Source organism: Protomyctophum bolini (genome assembly GCF_963924005.1).
Source record: "Protomyctophum bolini genome assembly, chromosome: 11".
NCBI lineage: Eukaryota > Metazoa > Chordata > Actinopteri > Myctophiformes > Myctophidae > Protomyctophum > Protomyctophum bolini.
In genome coordinates, this window is record NC_137872.1 from 19,613,235 (window position 1) to 19,634,155 (window position 20,921).

General features: G+C 40.8%; 1 protein-coding gene and 1 long non-coding RNA gene across 3 annotated transcripts; one reads left to right on the forward strand and one right to left on the reverse strand.

Moving 5' to 3' along the window:
• Positions 1–854: 854 nt before the first annotated feature.
• On the forward strand, positions 855–4,297 carry LOC308323241. The gene is made up of 2 exons (XR_013964813.1): positions 855–2,211; positions 2,871–4,297. It is a non-coding gene; the product is annotated as an uncharacterized lncRNA (long non-coding RNA).
• mmd (monocyte to macrophage differentiation-associated) lies at positions 3,959–17,418 on the reverse strand. 2 transcript variants are annotated; one of them, XM_080774932.1, is made up of 7 exons: positions 16,932–17,418; positions 15,397–15,478; positions 14,050–14,210; positions 12,696–12,770; positions 11,812–11,913; positions 8,280–8,349; positions 3,959–5,816 (listed from the first exon to the last, which is right to left on the reverse strand). In XM_080774932.1, exons 1-7 carry the CDS (start codon positions 16,958–16,960, stop codon positions 5,607–5,609), a joined length of 729 nt encoding a protein of 242 aa, XP_080631058.1. In that variant the 5' UTR covers positions 16,961–17,418; the 3' UTR covers positions 3,959–5,606. The 2 variants fall into 2 exon arrangements, with proteins under 2 accessions (XP_080631058.1, XP_080631059.1); XM_080774933.1 differs by lacking the exon at positions 16,932–17,418 and adding an exon at positions 16,090–16,267.
• Between the last annotated feature and the right edge of the window lie 3,503 nt (positions 17,419–20,921).

Here is a 20,921-nt window from a genome sequence, read left to right on the forward strand (position 1 = left end):
AATGGTGACATTAGTGCAGGCAGGCCCTAAGCAGATATCTGCACAAAGTATTGCAATGAATATTGTATTGAACTTGAAAACAGAGAGCATATAATTGCTAGTACTCTCCCATATAATACATTCCATTAACATGAATTAAATTAGCAGACAGAGCATAATCAGTACACCTACCATTCCCCATCTGGGTTCTCGTCGCCCAGCATGGGGGCATTACAGTAGTTCTTAGATTTAGTTAAACCTCTGCCTTTAGGATCCTCCTTAAAGGAGTGGTTAGAGAGTGGCAACTGTGATTACCAGTCATTGGTTGCTATGGGTATACTGGAGTCAGCTCTCTTGGGAGTGGGTTACAGTTAAACCTTAGTCATTGGCTGGGCAAATTGAGTTGGCCCAGGAAGCATGCTGACCACATGTAGGTTCCCCTATCTCGTCATTTATGGCAGTTATCCCCCCTCTTTAAGAGGCTGCTTGTCTCACAGTCCCTTATCTGATTCTACTCAAGATTATAGATTAGGTAAATCCATGACATGGCAGTTTCTTTTTTTGTTAAAAGGATCCCTGGCTAATAAGACAAATATGCCTTAAAACATTATACTTGCCCTCTATAACTAAAACTCAACTCAATAGGAACTGCTCCTGTCGCAAGTTGATGTCATATGTCCATGTGTGGTCCAACCCGATGGAATTTATGGAATGCACATGCTAATAAAAAAGTATTTAAAATATTGCTTTGATGCTCATATTAACTTTTTTATTTTGTTTTTTATTAGCACATGCATTCCATACATTCCAAAGGGCTGGACCACACATGGACATATGACTTCATCAACTTGTGACAGGAGCAGTTCCTATTGAGTGAAATATTCTCTATTTACGAAAAAAAAAAAAAATATTGATGGTGTTTTTATTTTGTCATTTTAGTTATAGAGGGCAAGTAGGCCTATATAGTGTTTTAAGACACATTTGTCTTATTAGCCAAGAGTGTTTCACAAAAGTAGTGAACATTTTAAAAATCAGTTAAAATGATAATATAAAAGGATAGTTTTGGACAGCCTACAAGGTACACATACCATACCATACTATCCATTCAGCATACGATAAACAATTAAAGAAAATAACTATATGAAACCAACTGCTGTGTGCTTCGCTGTTCTGACCACATGCACACACACACACACACACACACACACACACACACACACACACACTGAAGCTCTGTCACAATGTCACTCTCCAAATGGAGGCAATATTATCTTGTCTACAAAGACCTCCTCAATCATTTATAGTTGTATGATGACATTTAGTTTTTCTCCCCAGCTTAAAATACCAACATCCCATGCTATACCAGCTCATACTCTCATAATCAGACTATATATTAAATTCACAAACAGAATGTGCTAAAGTATTTACAGGAAGGAGGACTGATGTTTTGGTGTTCTTAGCTAGCCAGCTATACTCTGAACAAAAATGTATTGTGCATGTTGATCAAGCATTAAAGTCATACTGTGTAACAGCCATTTTAATAGTCTTTTTGGTGACAGCCAGAGTTTTAACTAAAACTAAGATGAGAGAACATATTACTCCAGTTTTAGCTTCACTGCATTGGCTTCCAGTTGTTTTTAGGATTGATTTAATATTTATTTGACTTGTTTATAAAGCTCTCAATGGTCTCGCACCGGCACCTTCCTGCCTGCCTAAATATGTCCCAAACCGCTGCCTCAGGCCTTCCACTGCTGGCCTGCTCACTGTGCTTAAAAAAATGGCAACTAAAAAACACAGTTTAGCAGCTTTGTGCTTCTGCAAGCCGACGGCGTGGAACAAACTCCCACTGTACCTTCGACAGACATTTTTAAAGCACAGTTAAAGACCTACTTCTACACTCTTGCTTTTCATTGATCTTTTAAATTCCTTGTTATTCATGTCCTCACTGTATTGCATTACTGCTATTATTATTAATGTTTTATGCATTGCTTAACTTTTTTCTTTTTTCTCCATTGCTCTGTAAAGCACTTTGAGCTGCATTCCATGTCATGAAAGGTGCTATACAAATAAGTTTTATTTTTATTATTATTATTTGGCAACATGGTACTGTAGCTCTGTCGACTGTTAAGAACCGCAATTCCCAGAATCCAGTTTGGAACAAAAATAATTACCACAAATTCTGTGGGGTCCTGGGCACCAAGGGTGTCTAGCATTTTCAGAAACAGTAAGTTAGTCCAGGCATTCTAGCTCATTTGGGACCTAAAATCAAAAGTAATTGTAACAAAAGATTTTTTTTCACAGATCATTTCTATGAAGTCTCCAGAACAACATACTAAAAGTCCCAAGAAATCCCAGTTGGGGAAATATGTTTAATTGGCATCAATTAAACATATTTAACACATCAGGCCCGCGGGACCATTATGACTGGCCCACCAATGAAAATCAAAAAAAAAAGAAGAAAATAAAATCTGGAAAATGAAATAAAAATAAATAAATCTGAATGAAGTTATCTTTAATTACATTATTATAAGTAATACTATTAGAGTTGTATACTATTACTCGAACGAAAATAAAAGCTTGGGGGGGGGGGGGGGGGGATGCAATGCAAATGAAAGACATATACTGTGTATCCCTATTCCCTGACATAATTTTATAGCTAAACGGACAGAATTCTATTTTATTTGAATGATGAAACCCAGCTGCCATTAATAGTTGGAAATGGAAATTGCGGAAATTGCGGAAATTGTGGAAATTGTAATTGCGTAAATTGCGGAAATGGTGGAAATGGAAATTGCGGAAATTGCGGAAATGGAAATTGCGGAAATTGTAATTGCGTAAATTGCGGAAATGGTGGAAATGGAAATTGCGGAAATGGAAATTGTGGAAATTAGTATTAAACTAAAAAAGAGAAATACATTTCCAGCGCTAATGTCTGAGGTGTTTAGATAAGTTGTCATATTTATGTGGAATAGTTTATTGTAAAAAATCTACCAGTGAAAGATTATAGCAAGTAACTCTTTAGTTTATTTGAAAGGTACACAGTATGACATTAACATCCCATTGTACAAAAACTACCTCACTAGCCCAAAGGGAAAAGTTATGCTCACAAGAAAAATGATTTTGCCAGTGTCCAACTACACCTCAGCAATATTATTGATATGACAATGACATCAAAATGGTGATATGAGTCTAGATATCATCTGGCATTGTGTATATCATAATATTGTGGCAAAAGTGTTGTCTTTTCCTGGCGTTAATCACTTTATTATCATCTCAAAAATGGTCAAATTGTCAGAAATTGTGAAAATAGCATAGATGTGACACGTTGTGAGCTTGTAGATTTTTGCCATTCTTCAGCATTTTTGACACATTAAAAGGGAAGTTGATATTGCACAACATCAATGGAGGTATTTGGTCCAAAAATATTTTTTGATTTTGTCCATATCGCCCAGCCCTACATCCAACTCAAAGTCTACTGTAACATCTGACAACCCCATTGTTCAGACCATTAATTTTATACCGGTAAGAATAAAGAGAAGGGATGCAGCTGTGACCGAAGAAGAGGGTGAAAGACAAAAACAAATCACCACAAATGTACATAAAAGTGGAATGTGACCTCGACCAATATTTAAAAAAAAATACCAATATCAAACACTGCACAAAATGTCCATGATCAGCGTGCACTCCGTGCAGAGGATACAAACAACAATAATGTGGTTATAGGTACATTTTTTTAAACTAGTTTTTTCTTCCTTTGGGTTCAGATTGGGAAGAAACAAACGTTTGTATACAAAAGAGCTTTGAAAGTTATCTTTCCTATTTTTTCATGCAGATTGGGGGATCGAGGAGGAGGTGGTCAGAAAGAAAGTCGCCTGACGCCCGTCACGTTTAAAAAAGAAAAGGTAAACAATGTGTAGTCTTTTTTTCCCTGTAAACATTCGAAGGTGTTGGAAGTGTTGGGCAGTGTGTGTGAGTGTGTGTGTGGGGGGCTGCCAAGTAGATCAGTGGTTTTCAAACTTATTTGTTTAGGGACCCTTTAATTAAAAAGGAGGTTAGGTATGTACTGAGGGCCATGTCCACAGAAAACTAATTATTTTTGAGCTGGCAGTGCCTGTCTCTTGTCATGCATGTCTATGGTAAAGACACGCTTGGTGTGCTTAGTCTATGGGTGTGCTCCGCTTCCCAGCATCGTTTTGGGGGGCGCTTCAAACAAACAAACAAAAAATAACACAAATCCACACACTAAATGCCAGGTGGGCTGAGGTGAGAATCCAAAAAGAATAAAGTCTGTGCTTCAAACAAACAAAAAAAAGAAGAACATTTTGAAGAAAAAGAAAACTGCACTTCAACTGGCTCAGGCTGTGTCCTTTACAAACTCACTATGGATCGTTCGTTGATGTGAGCACTACGGACGTGATATCCAACATGCTGCTCCACGCTGAAACCCCATAACTCTGTGTACAAATGGAACCAAATGGACCATTTGTACACTCAGAGTTACAGACCTGTAAAGGTCCATTTTGGTTCTATTTGTACACTCAGAGTTACAGATATTTAAGGGTCCATTTGATTCCATTTGTTCACTCACACCCACAATTGAGACAGCGCCATCTCTTCTGGTCCGTTAGAACGGTGTACTGCAGGCCAGCCCATAGAAGCCCATTGAAATTCCACTAGAGTTAAGCCTATACTTTTAAAATAATACAAAATTAACTGAAGACTATATCAATTTGAATAAAAATGTTTCCAAATGTGTCTGTCAACATATCTTCTTGTTTTCTCAATAGAGGATGTTTCACATTTAATTTACCAATTGAATGGGTTACCCATAATATTAACAGAGCAGACGGGAGACAGACAGTAGGCCTACACTGTCTTTATGAGCGCCCACTTTGAAGAGGGCAATTCTCAATAATACATTCCGTTCCTGCCTGACTTTGTTCATGTCTATTTGAACATGTCATGTTATGAGGCTTATATAAATGTTCTACATACCGCGTTGACGGTACATGATAAATTAAAACGTGTGTGTTTACCGTTGTATTAACTTGGCTTTATGTAGTTGGAAATAATCCAACCAAATGGAGGAGTGACATATCCCGACATTTTCAACTACCCAGTGAATTCTCCAGGTTCGTATTAATAATTAGTCTTGCAAGATGCTGTTTGCCTATGAAACTAAACACAAATTTGTATCTGGGTATTGAAAACCTCAAGGAATGCGACTGACGTATATCCCATGCGGCGACTTTAACTTTAGATTTCCGATGGTCGCACATTTGACACACTTACAGAGTATATTATAGCATATTGTGGATTGTATATTGAGATGGCAGGGACAAATCAAACAAATGGGAGACTTTATTAGAACAAAATAATTATGCGCTACAGCCTACAGCTTCAGTAATCAACCAGTGAAATTACGGTATTTTATGATACCTCTCATAGGGATTGCATTGATAGCTGCAGTACACTGTTCTAACGGACCAGAAGTGTGTGTGCGGTGCGGGGGGCGGAGGGGGGGCTGTCTCATTTGTGGGCGTGAATTTGTAGTCACCAATGTGTCTCCATCGACAGCATTTTTAGAGAACCACTGGAGTGTAGGGTGGGCGGGCACCGGGGGCGGGTCAGGAGTCCACGGGGATGTCGTTGCCAACGCCAGGGTTCCTGTAGAGGTATTTCCAGATGGCGTAGTAATGCACGGCTGCCGCCAGCGCCACGAACACGTGCCATATGGCGTGGGCGAAGGGGATGACACCGTCCGACTTGAAGAACAGAACGCCAAGGCAGTAGATAAGTCCGCCGCACGCCAGCTCCAGGAAGCCCTCAGTGTTGCTCTGCACAACGAAACATGAGCGTTAGGTCATAGTCTACTTGCCAGCCTATAGAGCCCCATTGTGAACCCAGACATTGAGTACCCTAAAGTTTTATGTTAGAAATGTTTAATTTTAGAGTTTTTTATTGAGCATAGAATAGGGTTATAGACAGGAAGTAATGTAGTACATATGTCATGCTTCTTTTTCTATTTTTACAAATACAGAGAACAGACAGGGAACAGGACAGTTCTGGTAGTACATGGACAGAGTTGTTTTTTAGTTGGTTTGGTCACAAAACTGACACTGAGACAAAACAAAAATTAGACTAAACGAAACGGAACAAGAGACAGGACGAGTAACGACCCCCCACCCTCCCACTTGGAACTTTGACGCCTTTTTCTATACATTTGTTTCAATAGGGTAAATAGTAGTAATAGCCAGCAGGGATATATGAGAAGTAGAAAAGAGAGAAAAATAGACGGAAGTATAAGGAGTGGGGTTGGTGTGCGGAGTAGGTGTGCGGAGTAGGAGGGGAACATCATGGTTTATAACCATTGGTCTATGTTCAGCAGACTTGAGAGATTCTCCAGATAGGTTATTGTCGGACCCCAGGAGGAGGTGAATCCTCCTGGAGAGCAGCGTAGATCGAATTAAATTTTTTCGAGATTCAGGAATAGCATGGTATCTTTCAGCCAATGGTCTGGTTTAGGGGGGAGTGGGGATTTCCATTCTAGGAGGATTCTCCTTCGAGCGAGTAGTGATAGAAAGGCTATACAGTTATGAACCTTTTTGTTACACTTAATATTTTTTGGAAGTACACCAAAGATTGCCACTTCAGGACAGGGGAGTAAGGATATACTAAACATTTCTGATAAGGATCGAAATATAACAGTCCAGTATTGTGTTAATTGGGAGCATGACCAGAACATGTGTGTTAAGTTAGCTGGGGATATGTGGCATCTATCACACTTGTCGTCAACACTGGTATACATTCTAGCTAGTTTAGCTTTGCAGTAGTGAGAGCGGTGCAGAACTTTAAGTTGGATTAGGTTTAGCCTGGCACATGAGGTACTACTATTTACCTGAGTGAGGGCGTTACTCCACGTCTCATCTGTTATGGTTTCACCTAGTTCCCCTTCCCAGCCTGATTTGGTTGTATTAAGAGAAGTGGTCCTTAAATTAGAGATAATGTTATAAATATAAGACAGAAGGCCTTTTTTTTTGCAACGGGGCATCTAAGATGGATTCAGTTCCAGATTTGGGAGAGATGTTAGGAAAAGAAGGATTATGTGACTGGGCGAAGTGGCGGATCTGGAAATATCTAAACAAATGAGAGTTAGGTAGATTGAATTTAGATGATAGTTGCCTGAAGTTAGCAAAAATGTTGTTGACGTAGAGATTCTCCAGTCTAACGAGTCCTGATCTAGACCATAGAGAGTAAGTTGGGTCTGACAGTGCGGGGGTGAACAGGTGGTTATTACGTATCGGGCTATAGGGAGAAAGTTCTCTGAGGTTGAAAGAGGATCTGAATTGGGACCATATTTTCAAGGTGTTCCTAACAATAGGGTTGGAGGTATAGCGGTTCTGGGAAATGGGTAGGTTGGATGTGATAAGAGCCAATAAAGATGTGCCCAAGCATGAACTGGCTTCGTTTTGGCACCAGTCCAAATCAGGATTGTGAACCCAACTGACCAACTTGGATATATTAGCAGCCCAGTAATAGTACTTAAAGTTGGGAAGGGCGAGTCCCCCGTCAGGTCTATGTTAGAAATGTCTATGTTAGAAATGTTGAGTATGGGTCCCCAGCATTTAGACTGCGGGATGCCAACTTGCATATGTTGGGGAATTTTCATAATTAGCATAAGATGGGGTACCATTAACAACCAATATATGGCAAAATCTTAAAAGTTTCATTATGCTTTAAGTAGCATGTGACGGGTCAAACGAGGGGAATCCATTGCAAGCATTCGTTTTGCCGTTTGGCTAAAAACTGCCATAGCCGTCATCACAAATGATGTGAGGTCAGCACATTTGGCTATGGCCAAATTTAGCACAAGGAGAGATTTTCAAGAGTATATTGCCTTAGAAGTGTGTTATATAATGCAGTAAAGACATAAGAATTTAATATAAGGGTCTGCCATTCATGGGAAATCCACAAGGTGGAAGCAGAGATACTTACATTGTAGTATGTCTACATTGTGATATTGCTATCTTCGACTCTTGACAGTGTTTGAAACTTTTCGAATAATTTTGAATTGTTTAACGTAACTCTTCTTCTGGGGGTCCCTGGCACAAAACAATTTACAAAACAAATACATTCTGGGTGTCCTTGGCACGGAAAAGTTTGAGAACTTCTGGCTTAGAAGGCATTTGTAGAATGGGCCTCAGGTCTAAATGGGTTAAATTTCAACCGGGGAAGCAACAGGTGTTTACATGTCATGTTGTCCTAACTGTGGCTGCTAGCGTAAAAAATTAAAACATTACCATCGATGTCACTACCGATGCAGGGAGAAACCCCATTGCCAAGTAGAAGGCCAGTTCAACAAGTTTATACCTGGGAGGGGGGAAAGGGCAACTGTCACATTCAAACACATTTCATAGTTCACCTTTTCCAGTAGTTTTGCACACATACTATTTTCACAGAATCAGATACAAAATAGTTAAAGCTCTATATAACGGTGTTTGCTCACGTCTCTCCAGCTCTTTAGCATCCAAGATGGCCTCAAACCAGACATGCGCACCTCAACACAATGAGTGCCACCTAATAAACAACAGAAAATACATTCTGTTCTGTTCCAGTTTCAATGTCTGCTCATGTCTTTGTTTCATCACTTCCCCTTGTTCATCCTGTATCCTGTATGAGTTCCCTCTCTTGATTGGATAAAATTGTATCAACAAACTCAACATATATTTTCTGCTTCACTCAAGAGCAGAAGCGATCGGTTTTGATAACACATCAATAAACTGGATGAAATCCTACCTGGAGGTAAGAGAAAAAGTGGTTGACATCAATGGAACCATGTCCTCGTGAACTGTGGGGTTCCCCAAGGAAGTATACTTGGGCCATTACCGTTTCTCCTTTACATTAACAACATTAATGCTGCCTATGACTGCAAATTGTTCTTGCTTGCGGACAACTCAGCACTCCTGATCTCGGGCGAGAACAAAATGCAAGTCAAGGAGGCTCTCACTTCCGAACTCACCAAAATCCGTACTTGGCTAACCGATAACAAACTCACTCTACATCTCGGTAAAACAGAATCTATTATTTTCGGTTCCAAACATTCCCTCAGTAAGGTCAATGTAAATTACTTCAAGGTTAAAGTTGATGACAGCAAAGAAGAGATTACATATTTGGGCTGTATTCTCGACAACAAGCTGACAGGTGAAAGCATAGCAACAAAGGTGATCAAAAAACCCTAACCTAACCTTAACCGCAAGCTTGGAGCAGCTCATGTTCGACAACCTTAACGCATGTTCGCCAAACATAATCTGGTCGCCAACCTTAACGCATGTTTGCCAACCTTAACGCATGTTCGCCAACCATAATCCGGTCGCCAACCTTAACGCATGTTCGCCAACCTTAATCCGATCGTTGTTTCCGCATGTCGGTCCTATGGTATGTCGGATAAGCCCTGTACCACCTCACCCTCTACTTCCAATTCTTTTTTTCCTCTGCTTGTCATGCTCTTAGGGCCGATTCATACTCCTATTTTACCGCTGTTTCGGCGCTGTAGTGCCGAAATGATTTCGGCTCGTCAGAAATTTTCAGTAGCACCGAAGCGCCGACTTTAGGACGGTACCCGCCCCCCCGAACCTCAAATGACGTCAAATTGTAGGCTCTACAGCGCCGAACCGACTTTTATTCGGCTCTAAAATAGGAGTATGAATCGGCCCTTATATGCCTGCAGCCCTATCCTTACAGATTCGGTGGGTGTATCAGCTTAATCTCCTTCATTGCAAAACGGCTTGTTCCTTGTTGACCTGCCCATATGCTGTTGTAGATAACACGCCTACTTGTGTTTTGTACTCATACCTGACGAAGACCCGTAAGGGTCGAAACGTTGTACCACTTCAATAAAAGTTTCCTGGGAGCTGATTCAGTGTAGAAGACTGCAAGGACTTTATTATGGTGCTATCTCTTATGAACAGAGTGTTTGACTGTACTCTGTTGCCGTTTTTACATTTATGTTCAATAAACTATTCAATCAATCAAGACCCATTATTGAACATAAATGTATAGCAATGATTAGTATGGAAGAATAGAACCAATTAACGCTTAACGCTTGTAATTGAACATATATCAGAAAGTATACAAATGGAAACAATGTGGTTGCATTGGTAGACTCTCAGGTGTCTCAAATGGATGAATTGACACAGAGGATTTTGCTGGGTGGCAAAGGTCACAAGTTAGCGTGTGTGATAACTGAGATTAGCACTGCTGCTTACGGTGCAAACTGAGGGAGCAGGTGGAGGATTTAGTGAACTTGCTGGACTTTCACACGTTTTAACTAGTAAAGCACTGATTCTCAACCTGTGGGCTGTGAGGTTATGAAGTGGGCCCGTTTAATTAGCAAAACAATAAGATTTTAATGACAATATAACATTGATATGAACAAGTATACGTGTATGTGAAAGAAATATATATCTATAAAAAATAAACACTTTCAGTCCACCCATCAGACCACATATTACCAATTATATAAAATGAGGACTTTGACATTAATTTGGGGGAATAATTTAAGCCTTTACTTGTAGATAGAGTATATAAGACAATTATAAAGAGAGTATACTGCAGAATATAAGGGCCGGCCGGCCGGCAGGTAAAAGAAACGGGGGATTTTTTGCACCCTTGTGGTGTGTGCACTTGGGTATTGGGTCACCCCGTTAATCATCAAATGCATTATTAAAAATGTTTGGCATTTTACTCCAAGATTACAAGATAATGCAAGCACAACCTCCAACTTGTAATAGTTTAGTAGTTTCTTAGCGGGTGTACGGGCTAAACAGTTCCTTGACGGTCATAGGGATTAGCAACACTCACAGAAATGTCCTTCAGGCACTTCAATTTAATCGGCACCAGGGACTACAGCAACAGCAAAATAATCTCATGACTGAACATTTTTTGTTAGGCCAAGCCCCGATCTGCTATTTGTGGAACAAGAACCTATTGGCACAATACATGTTTATGTTTTGATATTATTGTTCTAAACCCATTTTCTCACTGTTCTACACAGAGCCAACCAGTTGGAGAAATAACAGATTGAGACTAATTTTTTGCTTTGAACAAATATCTTCTAGGGTTCATGGGAGATGCTTCTGAATGTGTTCTTGTTGTTAGTTTGACCAGATAAAATATCCGCTATTAGTGTAGGGCTCGACTTCAGTGCGCAGAGCAGCAGCGTTGGCAGAATCCAAATGACTCAAATGCGTCATATTGGCGATACGGAGTCATTTAATCCATGCGTTTCTCTAAATGCTGCTCGTTGCCAACTGAATAAGCATGCCTGAAGGACATGTGGTAATCTCTATGATTGGTGCTGTACTGCACAACACGCCACATGTTGTTGACAGTCGTGATGCTAAAGGCAGCCACCGCGCACAACCCCTGTAAAAAAAGATGCTGTGGCCAGAACAGCTGACATTAAAGGACCACATCTTCATATAATCGGTACACACACTAATGCTCATTATACGATGGCCTGTACCTCAGAGGAGGGCTGTGAACTGTTATCATCGGTAAGCAGGTTTGGTCATTTCAAATAAGATTTCAACCCTTTATTGATTTATTCATTTTTAATTAATTTACCCCCCCCCTCCCCGGCACAGAAACTTGTGTCATATGTTTCATAGATAGCTTTGTATGATAGCACTGTCATCAGTGTTGTGTGAATTCATGTTGTTGATTTGGCAGCCCCCCTGTGGTAACACTTGAGGACCCCTAGCAGTCTCGGACCCCCTGTTGAAGACCCCTGCTATATACCACACAGTGGAGGTTGTGTCATGCTTCACTCACTTTTCATGATAGTTGAAAACGTAAAGGGTGCCGGCAGCAGCCATTAGCCACACAAACCAGCGCATGTTGGAAGCCAGAGGACCCAGCTCACGTAGATTCAGCCTGAGAAACAATCACCAAAACATCAGCACTATTATCTTAGCCAAAAAGAGCTGATCTACAAGTGCAAGGTGGGGGGATGAAAGACTGAAGAAGAGGTGGGTTCTGGGGGCGATTCTGAATGAGGCAAAGGGTGGGGGCAACCGCAACTTTGCTGTGAGCGAGTTTCAAAGGGAGTGGGGCTGCAACTGAGAAAGCCATGTACACCTCAGGTCTGTTTCTTTGTCTTGGGGACCAAGCTTAGAGTATATATTAATAGAGACGGCACCCGGAGGAAACCCTGAGGCGAAATGGTATTGTAGCGCTGGCCCAAACACATGAACACGCTGGTCCGTTGACTATCATTGCGCACATTCATGATGACACGTGAACGCCGTTTCATACGTGAACGCGTGCAATGATAGTCAACGGCAGCGCGTTCATGTGTTTGGGCCCAATCCATCCCAGAATGCAATCTGTTCCTACCCGGGAGGAGGAGTTTAATTGCCTCATGCGCTTTTGAGCAACTTAATGCAAGTGGATGGGAGGAGAACCCGGGTGCCGTCTCTATACTCTAAGGGAGTCAAGGGACCAACCCACCAGGATCAGTGATGCCCATCAGGTTGGCATCACACAGGCCCTTTTGAGATGGCGTACCGCTGTCAAAATGCACATACATTTTGGGGGTCCTTGACATTAAAATGTTTGCTTTAAATTAAATCACTTAAACCCTATGGGGGCATGTGGTGAGCACTGTTACGGTACACACATAATACGTTTAGGAATTCTGGCTCTGGGGGTCTTACCATGGCGTGTAAGAGGCAGCGATGAAGATATAGATGACCACTCTGTCACACATGTGGCAGCAGTGCTCTACAGACCTGCAAAACAAACACACACCCCTTCCTGAAATAGAATTCACTTGATGTCACCGATATGCAGAGTGACACTGTCCCCGTCACAAGACCCACACTAACAAGTCAGCCAGTGTCTGCTGTGATGCCATCAATTTAAAGCACTGTTCCCAAACAGTGGGTCGGGACACATTCTTGGGGTCGCTGGGCCCATTTTTATGGGTCACGAGTAACTGCCAATTTTTGTTTGTTCCCTTTTTCCCCCTCATTTTTTTAGATTTTCAAAATGACAAAACCCAGAAATGTTTAAGTTTTTCAAAAGAATTTCATGTATACATTTAAAAAGTTATAAAATAAGTATCGCAAATCAACAACGGGTTGTGTTGCAACTCGCTGTGAGCTTGTAGATAGTCCATTTTTGTTGAAGAGCTTTGGTATAGACTAAAATAACTGCTGGTCCAAGTACAGTTGCAAAGCAGGTCCATTTGACTAAGAATAGAGGGTTTAAGTGGTTGAGAACTGACTATCCAAAAATGATTTTCGGTCAGTCATATGGGATTTTGTTCAAACACTAATGGCCTGGGACAAAATTACTTTGGGGCCATCTAAAATTGGCTCCATGCCTGATCAGATTGGACAACTGGTCCAACGGGAAGCAAAAGAGATTGGAGAGATTATTTTAGTGAAATCGTTTCCTCTCACCCTGTTGAAAAGACACACAGACACTTTGTGCATTCTGTGTAACGCATGGCATTGTTCTCATTGTTCATTCTCTCTCTCTCTCTCTCACTCACACATAGGTTAACACGGACATTGCTGTTCCAATTGCATGGTTTGCCGCCTAACAGACATGAGCAATAAGGAAATAAGGAACCTTGTGCAACAGCGGCGTGGCTGAAATGCAATTTCAATGAACTGGTGATGTAATCGTGTACAGTAAAGGTCCGCCTCCTTTTTTAATGATTTTGTTTTTTGATCATGACATTTTCCATGACGATCAACGATTGATTGTATTGATCAACGATCAATACAAAATAAGAAATAATAGTGACAGCAGATCAGAGCTCGTATATCTGAATGGGCTGTGGTTTTGCCACATTGGGACATGTATATAAAAATACATTTATTTTAGGGTTCGTCAACAGCAATTGTACTGGGCAGATTGGAAAAAATATTCTTTAATATAATAATATAATAATAATATATATATATATATATATATATATATGTGGTGGAAATAGCCGATCTACAAGCTCACAGCACATTTTTGGCAGTCATCTCAAAATAACTGCATCCTCGCACGCACCTCATGTGGCTCTTCTTCCAGGTGACCACATGGAACACGGTGGATACCATGAAGAGGGCACACAGGCCTGTGCCGTACACCCACGCCGTCATCCTCTCCCAGGCGTCGTCAGACAGTCGGTGGAGCAGTGACATCCCCACGATGGCCGGCGCGATGAGGACCTACGTGCATGATGCACAAAAACACACGTTGTCAAAGGTCATGTCTCATCTGATGGTCAAGATTCAATTTATCCCCGGAGCAACTATTGGCTAACCTGACTTCTGGCTAAGTGTTTGAAAAAAACTGACATTTGTAATGCAACCTGTCTCTTCTGTGGGGGGTCGCTAGCACAAAACATTTTCAGACAGCCAAATACATAATATTTTGGGTGTCCTTAACATTAAAAAGAAAAAAAAGGTTTGAGCATCAGGCATCAGGCCTTAATGGGTTGAAAAAAACAAAAACATGGCAGGCTAGCTAGTATGCAACGCAACAGATAATTAATGTAATAATGTGTGGTGTTACTTAGATGTAGGCGTTGCGTGTCCAGAGCCATGGGTGTGTCACGGGTCCATGCCCGCGCACCTAAATCTAACAACACCCATCGTTAATTTCAATAGCTGCAGTTGTGTCGCTTACAGCAGTGGTTCTCAAAGTGGGGTCCAGGGACACTCCTTGAGGGAGTTCCAGGGGCTCCCCAGCTAAATGATAGTTTTGAACCAAATGGACCCTTATGGGTCTGTAACTCATGCGTGTACAAATGGAACCAAATGGACCCTAATGGGACAATTTGGTATGCACAGCATATAACTTTGCCCTGTGTTCATAAAACAATACATACATTTTTACCCATCATTCAATGCCACAGACGAAAAACAGTCCAAGTCCACACTATTCATCCATAATGTATAAATGATAGATAAGGGTTCAGGACAACGAGGCCTTTTTGTGGAGGGGTCAGAATGCAATTTGGACTGTTTTTCGTCTGTGGTACTCAAACAGAGTGTGGTGCCCTTTAGCTGCAGAAACACTTTGTCCTCTTGCATTTTCACCGTTTGTTTTGGCTGCCCAAAAAAACAAACTAATACCTAAATACAGCCAGAAAGCAAGTATGTTTCTGCAGGTAAACACCACCACACTACTCCAGTGTCTGATGACTGCTGGTATAGAGGGAAAAGAATGGGCACAACATTATATACTGCATTGTTTTGTTATGTAAACACAGAGCAAAGTGACTGAAGTGGTCAGCCGAGCTCAGCCCGCCAACGCTTTTGAGGTCTTCAAGCAGGCCCGATCCTCCAGACAAGGTTGAGATCCTAGTATTATATTAGTTCATAGACAGACAGTAATATATTGTTTGCTAACCGCGTGAGTGTAGCAGTTTGCAGCATGCTCATAGCAGGTGGGCTGGTAGCGGCAGTTGGCAGAGGCAGGCCTGTTCATAAACCTGCAAAGACATGAAAAACAACACATAATTGTCCAACTTAAAGAAAGAAAGCTGCCTGCGAGGGTCAACTGTTATCTATTAATGTCGTTGTGGGCCGAGCAACCGCACCATTGTTATTGTCCGTTTGTCTGTTTCTAGAGTAACTTCTGAGTTCTGACGTCATGTGGATCTATGGGATTTTACATTATGTCATCATGCTGATGCCATAATAATCTATGGGGTTTTCCATTATTATGATGCATGCCATCAGCATCTCCACTTACAAGAGGCAACCACACTTGCAACTGCTAATTGCATCATTCTAGTTATGTCAAACATGTTGAGCCTGCAAACTTCAGCAAAGTGAGTAATGTCTAGAACCTGACATACAAGTCTGATGTACATTATGTCGCTTATCCGTTTTTTTCTATTGAAAATGCCATAGGGTCATCTTAGATCTTGATGTTCCAAAAAAATAAATGAATCAGCTCCGCAAGTTTACTCTTGGATATGAAGCATCACCAGACAGTGAAAAAGTATTAATTTATCCAAAGAGTAACAGAATAAACACATTTTCTTGAAACACAGACGTTATCAAATGTAAATCTGTCATATAAATTATACACACATACCTGACAGAATCGTGGGGCTGATTTGTTTATTTTTGGTTCTTGTATGACACAAGGGTTAGTACGGTACTTCCATGACAAAGCAGTGATGTACTCCATTGATTATTTTTTTCCATTAGTGTGTGTGTGAGAGTGAGTGTTAGATTGGCTATTTCACTATTGTTTTTTGAAAATTGGGATTGATTGACTGATAAGTGATAACCATTAAAATAGTTTCAATAATTGATTACATTGATTAGTTCAATATAATTTATTGCCAAATATCTATATCATAAAACAATTACCTGCACTGTACATGCAATAAATATGACAAAGTTAATAATTCTACAAACTCCTGTAGTCTGAAGTTTGAGGGTTTGACAACCATGCATGCCACTGTAGATTTCCCATAAACGTTTGGTCAAAATGTGCACGGCTACTACAGTTCTTAAGATGAATTTAACAACATTAGAGGTTTGGTATTACTTATACACTAAACTTAGCATTAATGAAAGTAGGCCTAGTAGTGTAGTAGTAGTAGTAGTAGTACTCGTAGTAGTAGTAGTAGTATAGGATTTAGCACTGCAGTGCAAATAGCTCTGATGCAGTTGAATTCACTAATCTATTAAACACCAGATAATGGTTTTTAGATAAGTTTTAAAACAGCCTTATCACACAACATTCATTTCCCATAGACAGAGCAACGTGTGTTCATGCAATGCCTATCCATACTAAGTTAGATTGTAGGCTATAATGTATTAAACTAAATGGATATCTATACACTGTCTGTCGAAGTTACAATAATAATCATGACCTGACAGAAGGTAAATGTTTTCGTTCTTTTAAATTAAACTAATAACACCCACCTCTGGGAGCGGATGTTAACACTCTTCATCTTTCAAAACGTGTTTGGAAAATAATAATATTAAAATAAATAAACAAAACAAAAAAAATCGAAAAGCAACAGCTGATCAGAAGAGGATCAGATCGGTGAATAAAAGGCCTGGTGGTGGTGCAGCAGCAGCAACAACAAAAATCAGCTTCACTTTCACTCTAGTGTCTGAAACACCCCACACTACACACAGATCGCGCGCACACACGCACGCGCGCACACAATCCTAGCAGCGGCCAACAGCAGCGCACAATGCTTTGAGTCTCTTCCTAAACACCATCTTTCTGTGACGCGAGTATCTCTATTAAATCCACATTATACGGTTCACAACATCCATGAGGACGCAACGGCAACCACCGGCCGCTTCCACCAAAACACCGATCCGATACCCGCCTCGCAAGCCGAGGAGGAGCGCACTACCGCCGGCCTTGTCGCTCAGGTTGGTCCCCCTGCTGCTCGATAAGAATGATCCACAGCACACCAGAACGACACACGCATCATTTATCAAGTTTTTCAGTGTCGCCAGGTTTTGTGAGAGACGAAGCAGACAGGTCTACAAAAACAAACCCAGCTATGTAGGCTAATGTTTTTAAATATCTAATCTTGAGGGGGGGGAATATTTCTGAAAATGTTTAAGTACACACATCTTTTATGATGAGGGTCCGTGGACAAATACTATGTTAATTTGGAGGTCCGACATGAAAATGTTTGAGCACCAATGGTTTAATGAACATTGGGCACAAACAAGCAATTATGCTACACTTCACAACAACCCTCAAAAAACCGCAAACCACAACTAGCAATTATTAACAAACGGAATCTCTCGACTCTGTTGGCTCTGGCTGCTAAATCTGTCTTGAGGGATTCGTTATTTCGATTACAGAGAAAGAAAACTGCAGGAAAAAACTATATGGTCGCTTATAATAAGCAGATATGGCAACATTGATCCATTTCTGGAGAAATGCCGTGCTATTCGTGACGGGCAACCATTCAACCAATGAGTGTGTTAAACGTGAATGACGAAACAGTCGTAGAAGCCAATCAGGGATCGATGTGGGCGGTGGCGACCGGAAAATGTATTGCACATTTTGGTCTAAAAACAATAGTGTGTGTAATGTTTGAATGTCACACAGGTGGAAGTCAGAACACGACAATTATTCTTTACTTACGGTAAGTATTAAGAGTAGGATTCTACCAAAGCAGCCATGTGAAATATTGCAAAACTAATGAAAAACCCTTGCCTTTAGGCTTTAGTGCATGCAGCATAAGTATAGCCTAAGCGGCCCATGTCTGTCTGTTTGTCTGTTTGTCTGTCTGTCTGTCTGTCTGTCTGTCTGTCTGTCTGTCTGTCTGATGTCGCTCCTATGCCACCAAAATGTGGAATAATTCATCGTTCAAGTAAAAATATTTGAACATTGTTCATTGATTGATTGATTGAAATATTTATTAACAGTTTGCAGAATTACAGTACATTTCAAACACAAACTCAATACAAAGACTGTTAACTGTGAGTGGACGACCCAATTAAGCATTACACTTGTTTACAACACTGGGTCCACCATGTTCAATTCATCAAAACATTTGGAGACATACAAATAGACACTTCTATATAGTTAAAGAACAGAACAGGAATTCATCATGGCTCATGGCTCATTCTCAGATGATAGAACTGTACAATAAGCTTATTTTGAAATATAGGCTACAGCTCTATTGTTAAACTTATGAAATACTGTTAAATGTGTGGGAGGAAGTAAGATCTGCCTTTAGAGACCAAAACATATACTCTACGTGACAGGCATGCAGTGATAGTTCAGACTAGAGCCCTCTCGTGAAGGAAAACCTGTAGATTTACTGCCAGAAATGTAGTTTAATTAAACAAGAGCAAGTCTTTCCTCCCCGTGTGTCACTGTGACCCAGAAATAGAGACAAATCTGAGTGCAACCCTCCCTCTCTGGCATATGGCACAGTGCAACCTTCTCTCTGGCATAGGCCTATGCCATGGTATTATGACACTTTATATACTAATTATTAGTAATGGAGGGATAGATTCCTTTCTCTCTGGAGGGTGGAACACCAGTCAGTCAATCAATCAATCAATCAATCAATGTATGAATGCATGATTCTAGAATGCTACCTACTGCTCATAATGGAGACATTACAAGTCAGCAAAAGTGAACCGGTTTCAGGGAATGTAACCGGTTCTCTTTTTGTTAAAGCCTTACGTATGTACTTTGTTGTATGACAAATAAGCCACAAATAGCTCATCTACAACTTATAGGCTCAACGAGGGTCCGGAACCCCCAGGGGTCCTTGAGGGGGTTCCAGGGCATCCACATTTACATTTCTTTCACCATAGTAAATGGTAATGCTGCATTCATGGTCTGGAGAGGGCAATTGTTTACAGACGGGTAAAAGGGCTGGGTGCTGAAGCCCTCTTTGATGTCTCTGTGTGCACGTGCCTGAGTTATGGGGGTCCCGTGGCCTAAGAGGGGCTATGTCTACAGAGAGTGTTCTATGAGAGCACTTTGGATAATCATGTCAGTGCACTCAGTGTTTATTGACATGCGCATCACTCAAACCTGCCGTTGCTGTGCTGTGCTCTAAAATCCTGCCGTTGACACAAATATCTTAGCTGAAACAGTGTCAAGCATGGCCTTCTTCTCATTGTTGTGATAACTATTCAACGGCCAGGTTGTCAGACACGACTAGGAAGATCAAAAGAGCAACGCTCCATTCCAAAAGTTTAATCATTGCTTGCTGGTGCTGTGGCAAAAAAGCCAGTTCCTGGGAGCACTCAAGGACTGTATAAAGAGGACGGGAAGGGAAGCGAAGACCGTAAGGAAAGAAACATGCGCAGTTGCAGACCAAGGAAGCTGAACGGAACGCGGAAGTGTTGGCTGCATAAAGCCCATTGTGCATGTTTCTTTCCTTCCATGGAGCACCATGTGAGCAACATGGCGGCGCCCTTACGGTCTTCACTTCCCGTCCTCTTTAGACAGTCCTTGGGATCACTGACAGAATAGAATAGAATGGAATACGGTAGACTTTATTTGCCATTTGCACAAATAGTAAATCTTGGAGCTCAGCGCCCAGGGTCGGCTTTAAAAAAGACAGAAATTGCACATTACATTACGGCTCGCCGTCTATTGTATTATATTTTGAAGTTAGATTAATTGTATTATATTTTGGAATTTTATTATTTTCCTTTGTTCTGAGGTGGAGAGTTGGAGGTGGAGACTAAAGCCTTGATTATGAAATGGACTGACACATGGGAGTGGATTGACTGGGGGCCACACCCATTCTCCTAAATAAAAATAAATAAAGCTGACTCTCAAATGTTAGCCAAATTCCAATACCCCAAATCTCGGCCACTCGTTCACTCACATTTGTTCACTCCAGCTCAAAATAAAATAATTTCTATCCACCTCCGACTTGACAAAAGTAATTCATGCATTCATATTCTCACGCTTAGTATATTGTAACTCTCACTAAAAAATCTATTCATCGTCTCCAACTAGTACAGAATGCTGCTGCTCGCACTGCCCTTACACATCAAGCGCGCTGAATCAGTGTCCTCTTTTAAATCCCTTTTAAAAACCCACTTTTATAGATTAGCCTGCCACTGCCAATCTAACATTTTAGTATATATATTTTCCTGCTTTTGTTTTCTATTGAAATGTCTTTGTTGTATATTTCTCTGTTTGTTGTTGTTGTAAAGCACTTTGTAATGCAATTTGAAAGTTGCTATATAAAAAAAGTTTTATTATTATTTATTATGGTCACATATGTCGGCAGGTCACTAATTTCACCATAACACCGCCATGCTAGTGTAGTGACCGAGTGTGAGTGAGCAAGCGCATGGCCAAGATTGTAGTTATTGGAATTTGGCTAATGGCTCTTGGACTGCATGTCAGCCTGAGCTTCGACAGCAGAGAATCGCTTCCTCTGTCGTCTCACTCCACCC